Genomic DNA, 17,236 nt, shown 5'->3' on the forward strand with positions numbered 1-17,236 from the left:
ACCCACCTATCCAACTATGTATCCATCCATCCATCAGGTGGCATGAAAATGTAATTATATGCTATTTTTGATAAATTAGAAGCCTTCATGCTTTTAGACTCGTCTAAGTAAAATGACAAGTAGTCCCTTGCACATGTGATCTGCGTCAGTGCCTGTAGCCGACTATTTGTGAAGAGTCTTATTACATGACTCACTCAGGACAAGTACCGTACAGACATCTTCATGTATCTCTGTGTTGGACAAAGTGTCCTTACCTGACTGTTTGTCTGCAGTGTTGAGGCCAGTGAGGCCTTGTTCCTCCTGCTGTTCCTCATCATCCAGAATCATAGAGATCCGCTTCACACTCTTAATGCTGCCGCTGCACTCAGACATCAGCTGGACCTGCACAGTGCACAAACACATCACACATGCACCATTATAAATCACCCTTCATGCAGGAACTACACGTTTATATAGTGTGCCTGAGGAAATCTGCCTGAGGAAGAAGACAACTTGCAAATTTGGTGTTTATGAAAGTGCTGGATTAAGAAGGAAGGGGTATATAACTCACGTAGCCTAGTTTAAAAGGAGTGCTGATGTGTGTAGGTGAAGAGGAGTCCAGCTGGAAGGATTTCCTTTCAGGTGTGTTTTGAAAGTGCCAATTCTGTCCTGTGAGTTTGAGAGAGAGGGAGAGAGATTTAACTCTGCGCTCAAAACAGACTTCATTTGGGCTGTGATGACAGAAATGGACACAAGAAGAGGAATTATTTAGCTTTTACCAGGATCAAGAGGAATCAAATCAGACATTAAATTGACAGAGGCTGTTATTGTAGAATAGTGAAGTTGGAACTATATTGAATCCAACAGTAAATCCACAGCCTGTCCTAATGGACCAAAGCAGTGTTACTCATTTCAGAGGCAAAATTGCTGTTTTTTAAAAGCAGAGGGGCAAAACCAGACTATTTATTCTAAGGATAAGCACATCAAAACTGTCATGAAAACATTAAATAATCATGTTATTGCAATGAAAAACAATTATAAGTGGATTTCAGGAAAAAAAAAAAAATCAAAAGCATCAAACAAACATGTCATGTGCGCTTCTCCAGTTATGTGCAAAGCTTCAAGAGTGTGCGGTTTAGATAAATGAATGTTATTATCTTCTGCAAGAGCATGAAAGCTCTGGAGGGGGATAAGCAGGTGCACTGAGCCATGTGAGAGATGAGGGGACACAACCTTCCTGTGCCCTCTCGTATACTCCCTGAGATCTGGACATGCCCAGCTCTCAACCCTCCTCTTTACCAACAGAATCTCCCCACAGGCCCAAGTCTTTCATGATAAGTGCACATAGCCGAAGAGGGTGAAGGGAGGACGCTTGCATCTTTTGATTTGAGAGAGAAAGTTCTGCTCTGAAAAGAAAAATACCAGGCCTTTGATGATCCAGCAAACCCAGTCTATTCATTAGCATACCGACAGTGATGAGGGAAGACAAGATGGAGGGAGGGAGAGAGAGAGAGAGAGAGAGAGAGAGAGAGAGAGAGAGAAAGAGAGAGAGAATAACGTGGAAAGAAAGCAAGGAGAAACTGGACAGATGTGAATGCACAAAAAATTTTTTATAAGATTTTGCACAACTAGAGCCAAGTGCACATAAAGGGACATGGAGGCCTACCTAAAGGCTCTCCCAAATACTATTCTGTTACCTCAGATGAGAATTCTGGGATTTCTGTGACCTCTAAATCTGGAGGGACAGAAAATGAATGGCTAAACCAGCAATATGACAAGCCACTCCAACAGTCAGAGTCCTGGGAAAAAGTCTCAACCTCATACAATGTGCCAATGGATATAAAACTGGCAAGATCTGGTTAAAATTGTCAGTTGCAACCTGACAGCTAAAATATATATTTGAATTATATCTGACTAGGGCCCGTGTTCATGAAAAATCTTAGTGCTAACAAGTTGCTCCTAGTAACACAATTCTAAGAAAATTTGAAACCCTTGCGAAACCTTTCACCTTCACGCAGAATTCCCAAACACGTGGATTCCTATTGAAGTGACTGGATTTCGCCGAACAACAGTAAAAATGACCATACCTGACAGGGCAGAGAAGAAGGCAGCATCCTCTTCCTCATCAAGTGAAGAAGAGCCGCCAACGTCCCCAGTGTGGTCCCACTCCAGAGGGATGGAATCCACACTCATGGGGGTTTCTCGGCCAGAGCGCTCCTGAGGTGGCGATAACAGGCACATGGAGGGCTGGCTGGAGGAGAGGGTGCCCTGTGTTCCTCTGGACTGTTCACCATCAAGGACATCCAGTTGCTCCTGCATCTGCTTCAAACAGAAAACACTGTCATTCATGCATTCATACTCCTATAACATTGGGGAAGTCATGTCCTAATGGTTAGTGAGTCAGAGTCTCGGGCCAGCAGGAATTGTAGGTGGGGGAGTGAATGTCCAGCGCTCTCTCCACCCTCAATACCACAACTGAGGTGCCCTTGAGCAAGGCACCGAACCCCCAACTGCTCCCTGGGCGCCGCAGCATTAATGGCTGCACACTGCTCCGGGTGTGTGTGTGTGTGTGTGTTCACTGCTGTGTGTGTGCACGTTGGATGGGTTAAATGCAGAGCACGAATTCCGAGTATGGGTCACCATACTTGGCCGTATGTCTAGTCACTTTCACTTTCTTTCAGATTGCCAATATGCAAAGTTATTTACACAATTCTACGACATGTTTTTTAAGTCTCCAAGACAGCATTTTAAATAAAAAAAATCAAAAACAGAACAAATGTTAATATTGTGAAATAATTATTACAACTCCTTTATTTGTTTCAATTGCCATCACGGGTATAAATTACGTTTTAAAATCAAAGTTGAATTTTTATTTATTAACCCCAAACTTCTGAATGGTAGTTTAGCACAAACACACTTTTCAAGGTTCAAAAGGGTCTCAAAATATCCAAATACATTTAGAACCACAGTATGTTACATAAGACAATGTAAAAAAATGTGAGCGTTTATAATACCGTGCGGAGACTGGTGAGGCGCTGGTGGAATCGGGCCACTCTGCCAAACACCTCTTGACAGTACGTGTGCAGTTCTTCTAACTCATCTTCTATATCAACAGCGTCTTGAGGACAGCTCCTCTGAATCAGACCCTCCCCAAACACGATCAGAGCATCAATCTTATTGGTGTTTAGAGTGATCTCCTTCTTGAAACTCTGTAGAGTACAAAAGTTCAGTTCAACTCTGTCATCATTTATTATTTCTATCTATAGACTAAACATCTTAATTTAAAGGAAATAATGTTTACTAACCTTCAGTTGCTTCATCTTGTCTTGGAGATGGCTCTCTGAGAAGTTCTCCACATTGGGCAGCTGGAGGTCTATCTCAGTCAGCCAGACAAGGAGGCTCTCGCGGGTTCCCTCAAACTCTTCTCTCTGGCTTGTAAAATGCTAAATGAGAAAAAAAGGGGTCTATTTATGCACTCAAGTAAACAAACGCACAGGAAAAAAAAATAGTGTCCGTGTTCTCACTCTGAGTCTGCGCAGTATTGCAGCCACTCTCCTCTGGAGCGTGTCCCATCGCTGGTTCCCATGATGCACCATGGCCCTGAGTCTGCTGGCTTCATCTGCACGGTTCTCCCATGTCAGTCGTCTGTACTGGTTATTAATAATCTCCAGCTGGGTCAGGCTCTCATGTACATGCCTTTGGAAAACCTAAACCAACAAATCAAACACTACTGTCACCACAACAATAATTCCAAAACTGCTATTACTGTAACTCTATTAAATTAAATCTGGATGTTCAAAAATATCTACTTTAACACTCCATTTCCATGCAAATAGTGAGTGTGTTTTCAGAAATCATGCATGAATGACTGAAACACTCAGTAAATGAAAAACTGCTGACAGGCCATAGATGCTTGCTTGAGGAATTTGATATTCCCTTAATCGTACTGATCATGTTCCTAAAACATCAGGATTAACATCTGACTTGCACTAAACGATGTAAACATAATGGTCCAGTAGCACAGAAATTCGAAAGCTCTTAGTTAAGCATTTTTTTTTTTTTAAATCAAACCTCATATTTCTGGAGTTCCTCTTTGGCGTCAGTGTACAGGATGTCTGATGAATTTGGTTCAGCAGCGGAGCGCTCCGCTACATTCAGCCAGTCCTCAAAGGAAGAGTAATCCTCCTGAAACTTACACCACAGTTTCCATGTCTCCTCAATCCTGTAAACAGACATAAGTGATTAAAAACATCTAAATCTCTTATATAAAGATGTATTTAAAATGAAATTGATGTAAATCATAATAATAAACAATGTAATACTTTAATACTCAATGTGCATGTGTGCACTTTAAAATACATTCATATGTACTGTAATTCATGTTATGCTTATTATCAAATATATCATGTCATCTTCCTCGAAACCATGATCGGTTCAACTCAAGTGTTTGGTGAGGTTACAGGGTATTAAAACTTTATACATTTTATCGTGCAAAGTGAACTTTTACTAATATCTCTTGCTCAGCAGGGAGCCGTGAATCTTAATCACAAAAGCAGTTTCTTAATCTGAATCCAGAGTGAATTGAAATTTCCTTCCATAAAGGAATGGAACAGAATGACTAGACATCTGTGAGCAGTGATGGTGTGCTTGAGATTGGAGGCATCTGGACAAATGGCCATACCTCAGCCTCCTCTCCAGAGACATGGAACGGATATTTCTCCAGCGCTGGTCCAAGCGCTGCCTGGTCTGCTGGATGGAGTCATTCTCTCCATCACTGCTGCAGGCATCCTCATCGCGCAGAAGCACGTCACACAGGGTGAGCACAGATGCCACTCTCTCGTTGTGCTGCTCGATGTCACGCTGCAGGTCCTAAACATGTACACATATGTTACAGACATTCTTGTCACTTTATCAAACAGCTGAAAGCTAAGTTTGCTTATTTTCAACCAGCTTTGTATTGTTATAATATCAGTAGTATATGTAAATAAATAATTGTTACACATCAAACTTCCACATTTTTGGTAATCCTTGCCCTTGGTTTGAAGGCTGACAGAGAGGTGATATCCAAATCAGAAGTGCACTATGAGTGTTTATGTTTTTTGGCAAAAGGGAACGCTGCAGCCCTTTTTCTGATTTCAAAATGTTTTCACGCTTACACCGTTTAATTGAAAGCTCAAAGAATTAGCCCTTTAAACAGTCTATATATCATGAAAAAGAATAATTCATTTCAATTATAGACAATCAAAATGTTGATTAATTAATCAAAAATCCCCTAACAATTATTTCTGATTTCCATAAAAAAATAAAATAAAATAAAAAATTACAACATTCCTCAAACAAGACAAATTCACTTGATAAGAAAACAAAACTATATTAAGGCTTATTTTCCGACAATATGTGACCCGGGACCACAAAATCAGTCATAAGGGTCAATGTTCTGAAATTGATATTTATACATAACCTGAATACATGAAAGCTGAATACATAAGCTTTTCATTGATGTATGGTTTGTTAGGATAGGACTATATTTGGCTGAGATTTGAAAATCTGGAATCTGAGGGCGCAAAAAAAAAAAAAGCCTTTAAAGTTGTGCAAATTAAGTTCTTAGCAATGCATATTACCAATCAAAAATTAAGTATTGATACATTTACGGTAGGCAATTTACTAAATATCTTCATGGAACATAATCTTTATGTAATATGCTGATTTTTGGCATAAAAGAAAAATCCATAATTTTGACCAATACAATGTATTGTTGGCTATTGCTACAAATATACCCGTGCTACTTATGACTGGTTTTGTGGTCCAGGGTCACATATATCTGGAATATGTTGTTGATGTATTAAAAAAAAATTAAATAAAAATTTGCAAGTCCCACAAGACAATACACATTCACTAATACTAATCTACAATCCAGTATTTCAGCAAATTAAATCTTCTATTATATAGTTTTTAAAAATGTGTGATTTGCTGACCTGTTGCTCAGCCAGTCTCTTTTGGATCTCATCTCTATGGCAGATACTGTAGTGAATGGGTTTGGCCAGCTCAGCTTCAATGTGAGTGAGCCAAGAGCGAAGGTTATTCATGTTCTTATCCAACTGCTGCACTGTCACCAGCGTTTCTGTCAGCTTTTTCACTCTGAAAGAGAGAGATTGCATATTCATTTTGAATCCAGAGCATTATCAAAAAGACCATTTTGGAAAAAACTTGTGATACCATAAATATTCTTGGACGTTTTGATGAAAACCTGACTGTGTCCAAAAGTCCACTATGACCTCCACTAGATAAAAGTTTATTTTCTGTGAGAAGCACTAACCCCTTTATAAATCAGTTAAGTAACTGTTTTCTTTGGTATCGGAGACTGTGTATTTTGGAAGGAACTACACTTGACGTGAAACACAACTTAAAAAAAAGAAAAAAAAAAGGTCTGATAACTCCAGGTCAGATGACACTGAAACCCAGACAAAGGGTGTTTCTCCCATAGGGATTAGAGCGAACCATTTAAGTGTGACAGTGTGAAGCTTCTCATTCTGTTGTTTGAGTGACCACATGGCCTCGCAAACCGTCTGAGAAGCCATACCTGCAGATGGCCGGCTTTGTGATTACAGCGTGCCTGAGTACATACTGGCCCCATTGTGCCCCTGTTCATAAGAGATAATATAAGGTGACAGACCATTGCCCCCCCCAACCCCTTCCACCGCATTCCAGCTATACAGTGGGACTAGGACAAACCATGCAAGCCATATGGCAAAGCTGAAGCCAACGACACTAGTGAGGGCTACGTTAATTCCCCCCTCCTTCAGTATCAGCACCATCTGGCTGCTTCAGAACACGTCACACCGCAGGACTGACCAATTACAGGAGAAGCTGGTGACATCACAGACAAGATTGGAAAGCACTTGAGTTGTTTGTTTGTTTGCTTGCTTAGGACCACCACCTGATTCATATACTTGGTATGTGCAAATTTCCAACTGACTTAATGAGATTATGATTATGAGAGCATATGCCAGCTGTGGTAACCATCCATAGTACTGAAGATCACATCAAATTCTGAAGATACAAATGAGTACATGGAGAAAAAATAAGTAAATTAGTTCTATTAGTGAGAAAAGCTTGCTGTAAATTGGCAAGGAGAAACGATATGATTTGCAATATAAAATGATATGATATATTCCATCACATCTACTATTAACTGAACTTAGTGTAAGTAATCTATATTACTGGGACATATGACCTTTCCTAATAATAAAAAATAGTCTAGCGAGGCAAACTTGCTCCACATTAGGGCTGAATTGCATCATGGGTCATGCTGAAACACTGAGGGACACATGAATGATTTCATTTAAATGTAAATGAGACAACCCCATCTCCATTCGTAAGTCTTTTTATAAAGCAGTAAGGAAAAGGTTTAATATTCATAATGTTTCAATACAGTGAAGCAGTTTTAAACACTTTAACGGTACCAGTACTATTTTAGTATTGTTTATATACAATTACAGTATTTATTTATATTTGAATTAGCTTCTTTTTACATCAAGTTTAATTTAATTGTAGTTTTTTTTAAATAAATTGTTATTTGCTTGTCATTTTTATATATTTTTTTTACATTGTTATATAGCTTTAGTTTACTTTTTTCTTTTTACTTTAAAATGTACTTTTTAAAAGTAATTCTAGTACTTCTTGAACATTATGGGTGTGCAATTAATCGAATTCGATCATCATGTGCATCTCGTCAGTAAAGCTGGTTTCATGATTAGTAGTAAACTGCCATCACCTGCTTTCAGATGTAGCGCCACTTACTACACAGAGCTGTAGTTCACTGACAAGCAATATCATGTTCATAATCGCAGACGAATCGCCTTCGATTATGAACGCAATATTGCCTAGCTTGTCATTATTTGCTTGTTATTACACAAGCATACTTATTATAACAATATGACAGGATAATATCATATTAATATAATAGCTTAATATTACAATTTTTTTAGCTTAGTGAGTTTACCCACAATCCCTGGAATATAAAAATCATTTCACCTGCCATACAGAACAAAGCTGACACACACACACACACACTAAAAAGGCTTTTCATATATGCAATTCTTTCTAACTATAGGCATAAATTGCTGGACCAAGGCACTTCTTACACCACTTTCCTCTACACGATTACATTTGCACAGGAAATAGTTATTTTCCCAGCATCAGCTTTTTGAACTACTTGCTAACCTTCTACTGACCACAACAGTCTCACACTGAAAGCTTCAGCACTTTGTGTTGGATCATCAGTCTGGATAAAAGAATCTGTTAAATGCCTCAAAAATTTATATAAAAGTCTAATCAAAGGCTTTATCACCAAAAACAGATTTAAATGAGGCAGAAATGCACAGATGAATGGATGAATGGATGAATGAATGAATCAATCAATCAGTCCTTGAATGGAAACAAAAAAATAATGCAGGCTAAGGCTTTCAAACAAACAAAGAGCTTTGATCAGCCATTAATCAATGGATACAGAGCAACAATAGCAAACATCAGGCAAAAAGAAAAGAAATGAGTTTAATAAATTTAGCATTTATTCACCACAGTTCAGTGTGGTTCGTTTTTTGTTTTTTTGCTCACCTGGCTTCAATGTGGTCGAACAGGTGCTGCCAGCGGTCGTTGACATCTTGCAAGGCCCCATGGATCTCTGCCTCCTTAGCCTTGTCGCTGGCCAATAGGAGCTGCTCGCCCAGCTGCTTGAGGTGACTCTTGTTCTCGCTGAAGAGGTTAATCTCCTCCATACAGTCCTGAAGAGAGATGTGCACAATAAGCACCAGCCTCTCATGTGTTTTAGTCATTAGCACATCCATACCAAACAAAACCGACTATCTGCACTTTGTCTCTGGATGGGTCTGACAGCTGTCAAAACTATGTTCCTTCTCTCAGCATGTGCCCTCGTAAAAAAAAAAAAGAAAAGAGGAACAATGATTCACACTGACCCCTCGGCAGCCCAAATCCTTTTCACTTTCTTCTCTGCTTTTAAGGGTTCACCTGTTTTGTTTAGTCCAACCTGGCTCACTTCGAACAACAGGCAGCAGAGTTATTATAGCACTGGCAATCAGTAACCGTGCTACAAAAGAGACAATGGCCAGTTTTCTGATATGTGATCATTAGCGACGTGGCCTGAAACCCTCCAAAACCTCAACAGTAAACTATGTGCTAATGACTACAAAGTGCTTGAGGTTGCACTGTTTGATGGTGAGAGAGAAACTGCACATACAAGGCTATTGTTGTGTATGAACAAAGAGGTAAACAAATGAACACAGTTATGCAGTACAGCACTCTGGCCTCAATTTTATAGCACATGCAGTAAGCTAGATTAGAAATAATGTACATTTGTTGCATATTTGAGTAAAAATGAATAAATTCTATGTAAGTGGATAGAATAGAGCCTCTGTGAAATGTAAAATCTGTGGGGCCTCCCTTGGGAACACTTAAGCGTGCTGTTCATTTGAGACTGCTTTAATCCTTCATAGATACTCATAATAGCATATACCAAATAATACCATAATACCGGTCTACTTAAGCTCCTTACAAATGTACAACAGAAACTCACCATGACAAAGACACTTGGAAACAGACCCATGTGATGACTTTTTCTGAAATTATCTTAAAGTAGTGTGTTGTTCTGGTTATGTAACTACAAAACCAGGGAGTTGAGCAATGTAAATGTTTGATTACATTGATCAAAAGTGACAGTAAAGATATTTATATAATTCTTAATTGTTTATCATTTAATTAGAATTTTGAAATAAATGCTGTTTTTATCAAACAGTTCTAAAACATATGAAGTTTCCACAAAAATATTATAATTTGACATCTGACATACTATGATATAAATATAAATTATTTTTGAAGGATCATGTAATGAAGTAACGGCTGCTAAAAAAAATTTGCACCGTCATCACAGGAATTTTAAAATATATTAAAACAGATAGCAGTTATTGTAAATTCTAATAATATTCCACGATATTACTGTATTTTTGATCAAATAAATACAGCCTTGGTGAGCATAAGAGATTTCTTAAAAAAAAAAAAAAAAAAAAAAAAAAAAAAAATCTTAGACCACAAATTTTGATGGGCGGAAGTGCAAGTATGGTTATAGAACAAAACGCTGAGTGGGAATTTACATACAAAATCATAGCAATAAAGAAAACAAAACTCTACCTTTTTAAGTTTCTCCACCATTTCCTCAATACTAAGGTTTTCGCTCCTGTGTGCCACTTTTTTCTCCATCTGCGTCAGCCAATCACAGAGCTCCCTGTTTTTATCATTGAAGATGATCCAGGCATTCAGGCGATCAGCTATTTCCTGCTTGCGAAGTGACACCTACACACAAGAATAAAGGGTTAAAATGCTTCAGTATGACAAAAACACAGTATTAAAAAATATGTTCTTACAGTAAGTACAGAAAAGTTTCCCAGATATCAGCACTGGTAATGACAATTTAATTTTTTTCATGACATTTTATTTTTCATTATAAATGACATTTACAGTATTCATTCAGGAACTATCTTTGAGAGCATATGGCCTACTCTCAACTGCTAGAGAGAATACAGAAGAACTTGCACTCTTTGTGACTGGTTCACTACCCTGACTCACATGTGATAAAAGACTTGAAAACAGTTACAACTACATGACTTTATTCTTGAAAAGCTGGCCATCTAAAAGGCTTTTAACAAAACTCATCTCACGCTGTGAGATTGATTACTGGACTGTTAAGTAAAGTCAACAGCAAAGGCCCACTCGCTTTTTACTGCTTTCTGTCAGTAAGGGGCTTGTCTATTAGTATATACTAATGCCAAGACACACTAGGGGACACGGGCAGCACTTTATAGTTCCCTGTTGCTTGTGTCATTCCTAGATTGCAGGGGCTTACATGCAGCCTTTTAAAAAGAACGAATGCATTTTCCATGCTACATTTGCCAGGGAAAGCTATATGTTTTCCTTGATCCATTAATCTCACACTCAGAGCTGTAAGAGAATGTGATATTGTAGTTTTCCTTCAAAACAAGAATATTAATCATGAGTTTAAAAGAAAGCACAAGGACATTGTGGTTAGTTGATCGCTTCTATTCACTGCCTTTTTGTTGAACGCATTATTGATGCATTTCCTTCAGCCCAAGCCACTTGCCCCAACACATATGCAAAGACAAATAAAAGAAAAACAAGGCCTAGCTTTGCCATCTGCCATTCATTCCAGGGAATGGTTCCACCTGCAACCTGTTGGTCGCAGACACTGACGCACAATGTAGACTGACCTCATTGGCTCGGTCCTGGCATCCAGCCAGAATTTCAAATAAAAGACAGGACTGAAAACTCACAACAACTCCACAAACTGAAAAACGGTTCATTAAAAAAGACACTGCATTATGTGGTAACAAGTGCAAGGGCTGGATGTAGGCCATGCAACGATCTGTCCTAAATATGGCCTTTCTGTTTTTAATTGCTCAGGCCGTTTACAGTTACAAGAGCATCTCCATTCAATCGTCAGTGGGCCATTCAGCTACTTTACTTAATGACGGCATGACACCTGCCCTAGACAGATAATCTCAGAAAAAAGTCCTCAATCAGCCTTTACACAGCCTGGGAAGCAACTTAAAAATTGAGCTACATAAGTAATGCATATTGAAGTGCGAGTTAAAATAGACATTTTATTTAATAAAGAGCAAAACTAATGTAATTATGGCAAAGTTTTAATATTAAGGGGATTGTTTGCCCAGAAATGAAAATTCATCAATTACTAAATCCAAAAGACATTTGTTCTTCCGCAGAACACAAAAAAGTTAACTTTTGAGAACTATCCTGGCCAACAGTATTTTTATATTATGAAAGTAAATGAGAACTAGAGCTGTCGAGCTCTAAAAAGAGCTTCATGTGTCTCTTGTGCTATATTTCAAGTCTTCTGAAGTCATGTGATTGCTTGGCAGGAGTAAGTAACATTAATTTAAGGCATTATTCAATAAAAAAAAAAAATCAACTGACCAAATCTTTTCAGTGCACTTGTTGATTCAGTCCACAAAACTGGCCTGATTCTGATTTGGTCTGAATGATCTGATCATGAATTGAACTGATCAAGTGTTCGAGTTCAACTGTTCGTTAATGACTTAATTCTGCTGTAGTGGTAACATCCTAACCTAACAGATAAAAATAATTCCAAGTCTTCTGAAACTGATATAGCCTAGTGCATGAGGCACATGAACAACTATCATGATACTTCTATGGGAATTTTGAATAAAAATAAAAATAAAAAAAAGATTGACTTGCATGATTCCAAATTTTTCCTTGTGTGTTCCACAGAAGAAAAAAAACAAAAAACAAACATACGGTTGGGACCAGCAAGTGGGTAAGTAAATGAAAATGTTCACTTTGGTCTGAACGGTCCCTTTACGGCAGGTGAATTTTTTTCTTGTGCTATTTTTTTTTAACAAGAAACAAATGTGTGTCAGAACATCATTCTGATGAGAAAACTATTATTATAACTATAAATCTAGATCAATTCACATACTTTCTCATTTTCCCTCTTTTCCTGTGCCATGCGGCATTGTGAAGTTTCCCCCCACTTCCAGTGGTGAATCATTGTGTGCCTTTCAATGCTGCCTGGACAACAGCCTCTCTTTCCCTCCTACTCTCTCTCTCAGACACAAACACTCACTCACCTTCAAGCATAGTTCTTCCCATTGGCTGTGAAGTTCTTCCACCTGTCCCTGGAGCAGCACAGTGTCTGTGGGCAGCACGTACTGAGACACATCTGCCTTCATGGTGGTCAGCTCTTTCAGTCCTCCAGCCCAAATCTGCAGCGAGTCCACGTCCTCCTGCATAACACGGCAACCAGCACCAAGTTAAACTCCCGTCCTCTGCTGCACGCTAACCCTAGTCCTCTCTCTCCCTCTCTCTGTGTCCCTGTCATTAGCGCTCGGGATTAAGGCCCGCTGGATGGGACGGGGGAGGGGAGGAGGCAGAGAGGGGAGGCGGGAGGGTGAACGAGGGAGGATTGAGCACCCATAACAGCATGGAAAGTGGTAATGGGGTAAAGGCCAAACATGTTAAAGACACTTTAATTTCTTTTGTTTGTCAGTTTCACCACCTTTGTTGAAGGACTGTTCCTCATCAAGGCTTAATCAGCAATAAGTAAAATCAAATCTCAGCAGATGGGTTAACAACACATTTCTAAAGTGACTTGATTATATCAACATGTGTTTTTTTCTTTACCAAAGGCCTTGGTAATAGTTTGTGTATTAAAATACAGTATAATTCAGTTGGCAGATGAAAGCACTTTGCTTGACAGTCATCAAAGCCAAGCAGGAATTGTAAATTGTCTCTGCCAATTGATGACAAATTACCCATGTAATATAGTAAAAACTGGCACAATTCATGCAACAGTTTTCTACAATTAACTGTATGTTTAAAGGAGTCGCCAAATAAACGTAAACAATGCGTACATTTAATATTAGCGGATTGTAAACTATAGAGCAGGGTCCAAAAGTCTGAGAACACTAGAGAAAAAACACTATTTTGCTTGATTGAATAAATATATAAATAACATATATTTTCATTAAAAGTTACACAGCGATTTGTGAACGCAAGACAGTTATTAAAATATACACTACTGAGATCGGTAAGACAGGAATAAATTACTTTTAGAAAACTGTTATTTTAAATTAATAATATATCAAATTATTACTGTTTTAATGAATTTGTGATTAAATAAATGCAGCTTTTGTGAGCATCTTTCTAAAAAAAAAAAAAAAAAAAAAAAAAGACTTACCAACCCCAAACATTTCAACATTTCAGGGTTGTGTACATGAATTTCAGGATGGTTTAGTATTTGGATCGTTTCCCTTTTGCATTAATTACTTCAAGTTCTGCAGCATGATTTAAGTTGATCCTAAATCTATTAAGTGGAATCATGAACCACTTAATACCATCACAAACCAGTCTACATTTCATTGGTTAATATATTGGGGAAAAAAATTACATTTTTCTCTATTTTATGCCAATGTTTCCTTTCAGCTTTTCTCTATATTTTTCCAAATTCTCAAACCTTTGTCCTAAAAAAATTCCTAAAACCTTAAATATTTTCAGAAAATTTCTTCTTGTATTTTCCCCCCAAAATCCTCGAAATGTTGGTTTATTTCCAGGAAAATCAAAAACTATTACATTACATATCAATTACATTATCAATACAGCAAAATTACCTGAATCTGGGATTCTAACTGATTGTTTGGTTGTTTATTGTCAGAAAAATATACTACCTTGATGAGCTGCTTGTGTATTTTTAGATCTTCTAGCTTCTCTGGCAGTGGACTCTTCAGTCTTGCTTTTATCTCTTCCAGTTTGAGAGCACTCTCAGCCAGGCCAGTTTCACAGAGCTTCCAGTTCTGCAAAGAAACAGCAGCATCTCTTAATTACGGTGGAAGATGTTTGTCTCTATAATCTTTTCTACACTGTGAAAAGCAATACCTGATCATACAGTTTTAGACAAAGGAATTTCCAGTGTAAATACAATCTTGAGCGCTACCAACAATGTGTGTCATAATGTCAAAGTAATCATTTTGACCTAAATCTTGGAGCATTTCTTTAACTGCCTATAAGTTCTGATCATGAGAGCCACTGATGTGCTTGTATTTTGGGAGCTGTCACTGTGTTATCTCAGATCAGTGAAGAGGGATTTCCCTTTCACGTGGGGATACACCATCCCCCACCTATTGTGAGCAAATGCACACAAAACACACTTCCAACCACATCACTCTCAAACCCCCTTCAAAACAATGATGTCATCATTCCTAACAGTACAGCCAATCAGAACTTGTTATGAGTGGACGTGACTCTGATGTTATATAATAACTAACAGTACAGGGGATCAGCCTCTAGTTTAGGGTGACACAGCCCCACTGCTGGCCAGTGAACACTAAACTAATTTACATTTGGCAATGGTCAATATCATTCCTTCAAATTTGGCCCAAGTGGTGCTAATAAACTACATAGGATTATAAATTTGCATCTTGTCATCAAAAGTTCACATGAAAATTTATGCTATTGTTGGAATGACTGTAACTTTAGGCCTTAGGACATTGTTGGATTGTGTGTGAACAATGAGAGATGATCCACATAGACACCGAACTGCACAGTGGCTTAGTAGATGTGTTTTGAAAGCCCTCGTTCTGTGTGATATGGCCCAGCTGCCTCATTTATGGATTATGGCGAGATTACGTCTGATCTTTCATCCTCAAAATTAAGCACATTATTAGTGAAACGCTCAGTAGGCTATGTAGGTCAATGGCGGCTAAGAAAGACCCCCATATTAACCATTGACTCTGCTTGGTCCATGCAAATCAAGAATTCAATAAGACAAGGATGTTAGCACTAATCAGCCTGATCCAAAACCTTGTTACGCTTATATATTTTTTAATTAGCAGGCTAATTCTTATTTGATATTCTTGCAACATCTAAGCAAAATCATTCAATACATTCGCTTTTACAAATGACGAAAAAAAAAGAGTGAATAAAATATATAAATAAACAACAAAAATACCACATATTGGCAGATTCGAAATGCATTGAAAACTGTACCAATTTATTCCCTACATAATGTAAATGTGAATCATTTACAGTATTATTTGTCAATGGAAACTTTCACATAGTAATCATGTGAGAACTGGGTCACTTACGCGAGTTATGGTGTCTGCAAGAGCCTTTCTTTTCCCCACAAGGCCACAGCTTCGCTCCCACATCTCCTGGAGAGCATCCAGTTCAGTCTGCAGGCGTGTCTGCGTCTGCGCATCTGATAGCGGAAGAATCTGTCTGCCTGCCTCCACAGTCTGCCTGTAGAGTTCTTCGTGAAGCTGTAGTTGGTCCTCTGTCCACTGTGAGATAGAAAGCAAGAAAGATACTAATGACGGTGTTGGATTAGACTTTGAAGTCCGACATTAGCATCTGAAAGAGTTGAAAAGACCATTATATTCTCTTTACTGAATAATCTTACCTCAAATTCTTTTATAGAGCATTGGAGTTGCTGTAAGCTGCATGGTGCCAGTCCTGCTGGTGGCAGAAGTTCTTCGATGTGTCTGAGTAGCTTTGAAAGTTTTCTCGAGCCAGACTCATAGAGTTGCCACCGTCCCATCAGCCCTTCCAGCCATTTGCAATTCTGCTGGACCCTCTGCTGTGTCTCCTGCCATCGTGCCTTTAGCTGGGTGAGTCTCAGGATCAGATGACTCCTGCTCACAATGGAATTTGTTCGTCAACATTTTCAGTGTTGGTAAAAGGTCAATTCAACCACAAGTTATCAAAGTGAAGAACAATTACTCAGGTTAAAAGTGTTAAGTTCACTCAAAAATGATTATTCTGTCATCAATTACTTACCCTTATGTCATTCCAAACCCATGAGATGTTCGGTCATCATCAGAATAAAATAAGATATTTTTAATGAAACCTGAAAGATTTCTGTTCCTCCATTGAAAGTCTATTAACTCAAAACTTTGGCGCTTCAAAATGTTCATAAAAATATTGTAAAATGAATCCATATGTATTGATCATCATATAAAACGATCGTGTCTCTTCAGAGGACTTGGATTACATTTTTCAAATCATATGGATATACTTTGAAAATCCCTTTATGAAATTGTTGAACCATGGAAGTTTTGTGTGAATGGACTTTCAATGTCCATAATCGCTTATATTTCAAAACAAATAATGTGTGTTTCAAAACTGAACAGTTTTACGGGTTTGGAACGACATGAAGGTGAGTAAAGAATGTTAATTTTTGGGTAAACTATCCCTTTAAATTGTGGTTAACAGATTGACCATAGTGAGACCATAGATGTCACAACTGATGAGCAACACATAATAGAGATGTCATAAAACTGCAATTCCACTGGCCATTAGCTTTGCCAGTCATCTGAAAAATAAAACCAACCACATTTTATGTGGCTCTCTACAAGACATTTGTTCCTGCCTCTGAAAAAAAAGACCAAAGAAACATCTTAAATGCAACCATGCAGGAGTTCCACCTGAAGCAGCACTTATCACTTAGAAAAAATGACTTCATGCTGGTAGCACATGCGGTTTCATTTCCTGAGAGTGAGCCAGCTTGTTCCAGTGCTGAGCTCAAAAGAGCTCTTCCACACCACATAACTCAATAAGTTATGGCCTCATCTGGAGCCCAAGGGAAAAAAACAGTCGGAGAACCTCAGTTTTAATTACTCATCAGGAGACATCCTGT

The 17,236-nt window shown here is 38.3% G+C and overlaps 1 protein-coding gene across 1 annotated transcript in view; it reads right to left on the minus strand.

Moving 5' to 3' along the window:
- The window catches only part of LOC306844221 (nesprin-2-like), a 95,879-nt gene that overhangs the window by 8,704 nt on the left and 69,939 nt on the right, over positions 1-17,236 (minus strand). The window contains exons 83-97 of the mRNA XM_079376194.1: positions 16,001-16,232; positions 15,687-15,881; positions 14,271-14,396; positions 12,675-12,830; positions 10,183-10,344; positions 8,596-8,762; positions 5,955-6,117; positions 4,661-4,848; positions 4,051-4,201; positions 3,504-3,686; positions 3,285-3,422; positions 2,994-3,188; positions 2,067-2,298; positions 551-648; positions 255-381 (exon numbers count right to left, since the gene is read on the minus strand). Coding sequence (XP_079232320.1) covers positions 255-381; positions 551-648; positions 2,067-2,298; positions 2,994-3,188; positions 3,285-3,422; positions 3,504-3,686; positions 4,051-4,201; positions 4,661-4,848; positions 5,955-6,117; positions 8,596-8,762; positions 10,183-10,344; positions 12,675-12,830; positions 14,271-14,396; positions 15,687-15,881; positions 16,001-16,232 — 2,513 coding nt within the window. The remainder of the gene's footprint in view (positions 1-254; positions 382-550; positions 649-2,066; positions 2,299-2,993; positions 3,189-3,284; positions 3,423-3,503; positions 3,687-4,050; positions 4,202-4,660; positions 4,849-5,954; positions 6,118-8,595; positions 8,763-10,182; positions 10,345-12,674; positions 12,831-14,270; positions 14,397-15,686; positions 15,882-16,000; positions 16,233-17,236) is intronic.

The sequence above is a fragment of the Barbus barbus genome (assembly GCF_936440315.1).
Source record: "Barbus barbus genome assembly, chromosome: 24".
Classification (NCBI taxonomy): Eukaryota; Metazoa; Chordata; class Actinopteri; order Cypriniformes; family Cyprinidae; genus Barbus; species Barbus barbus.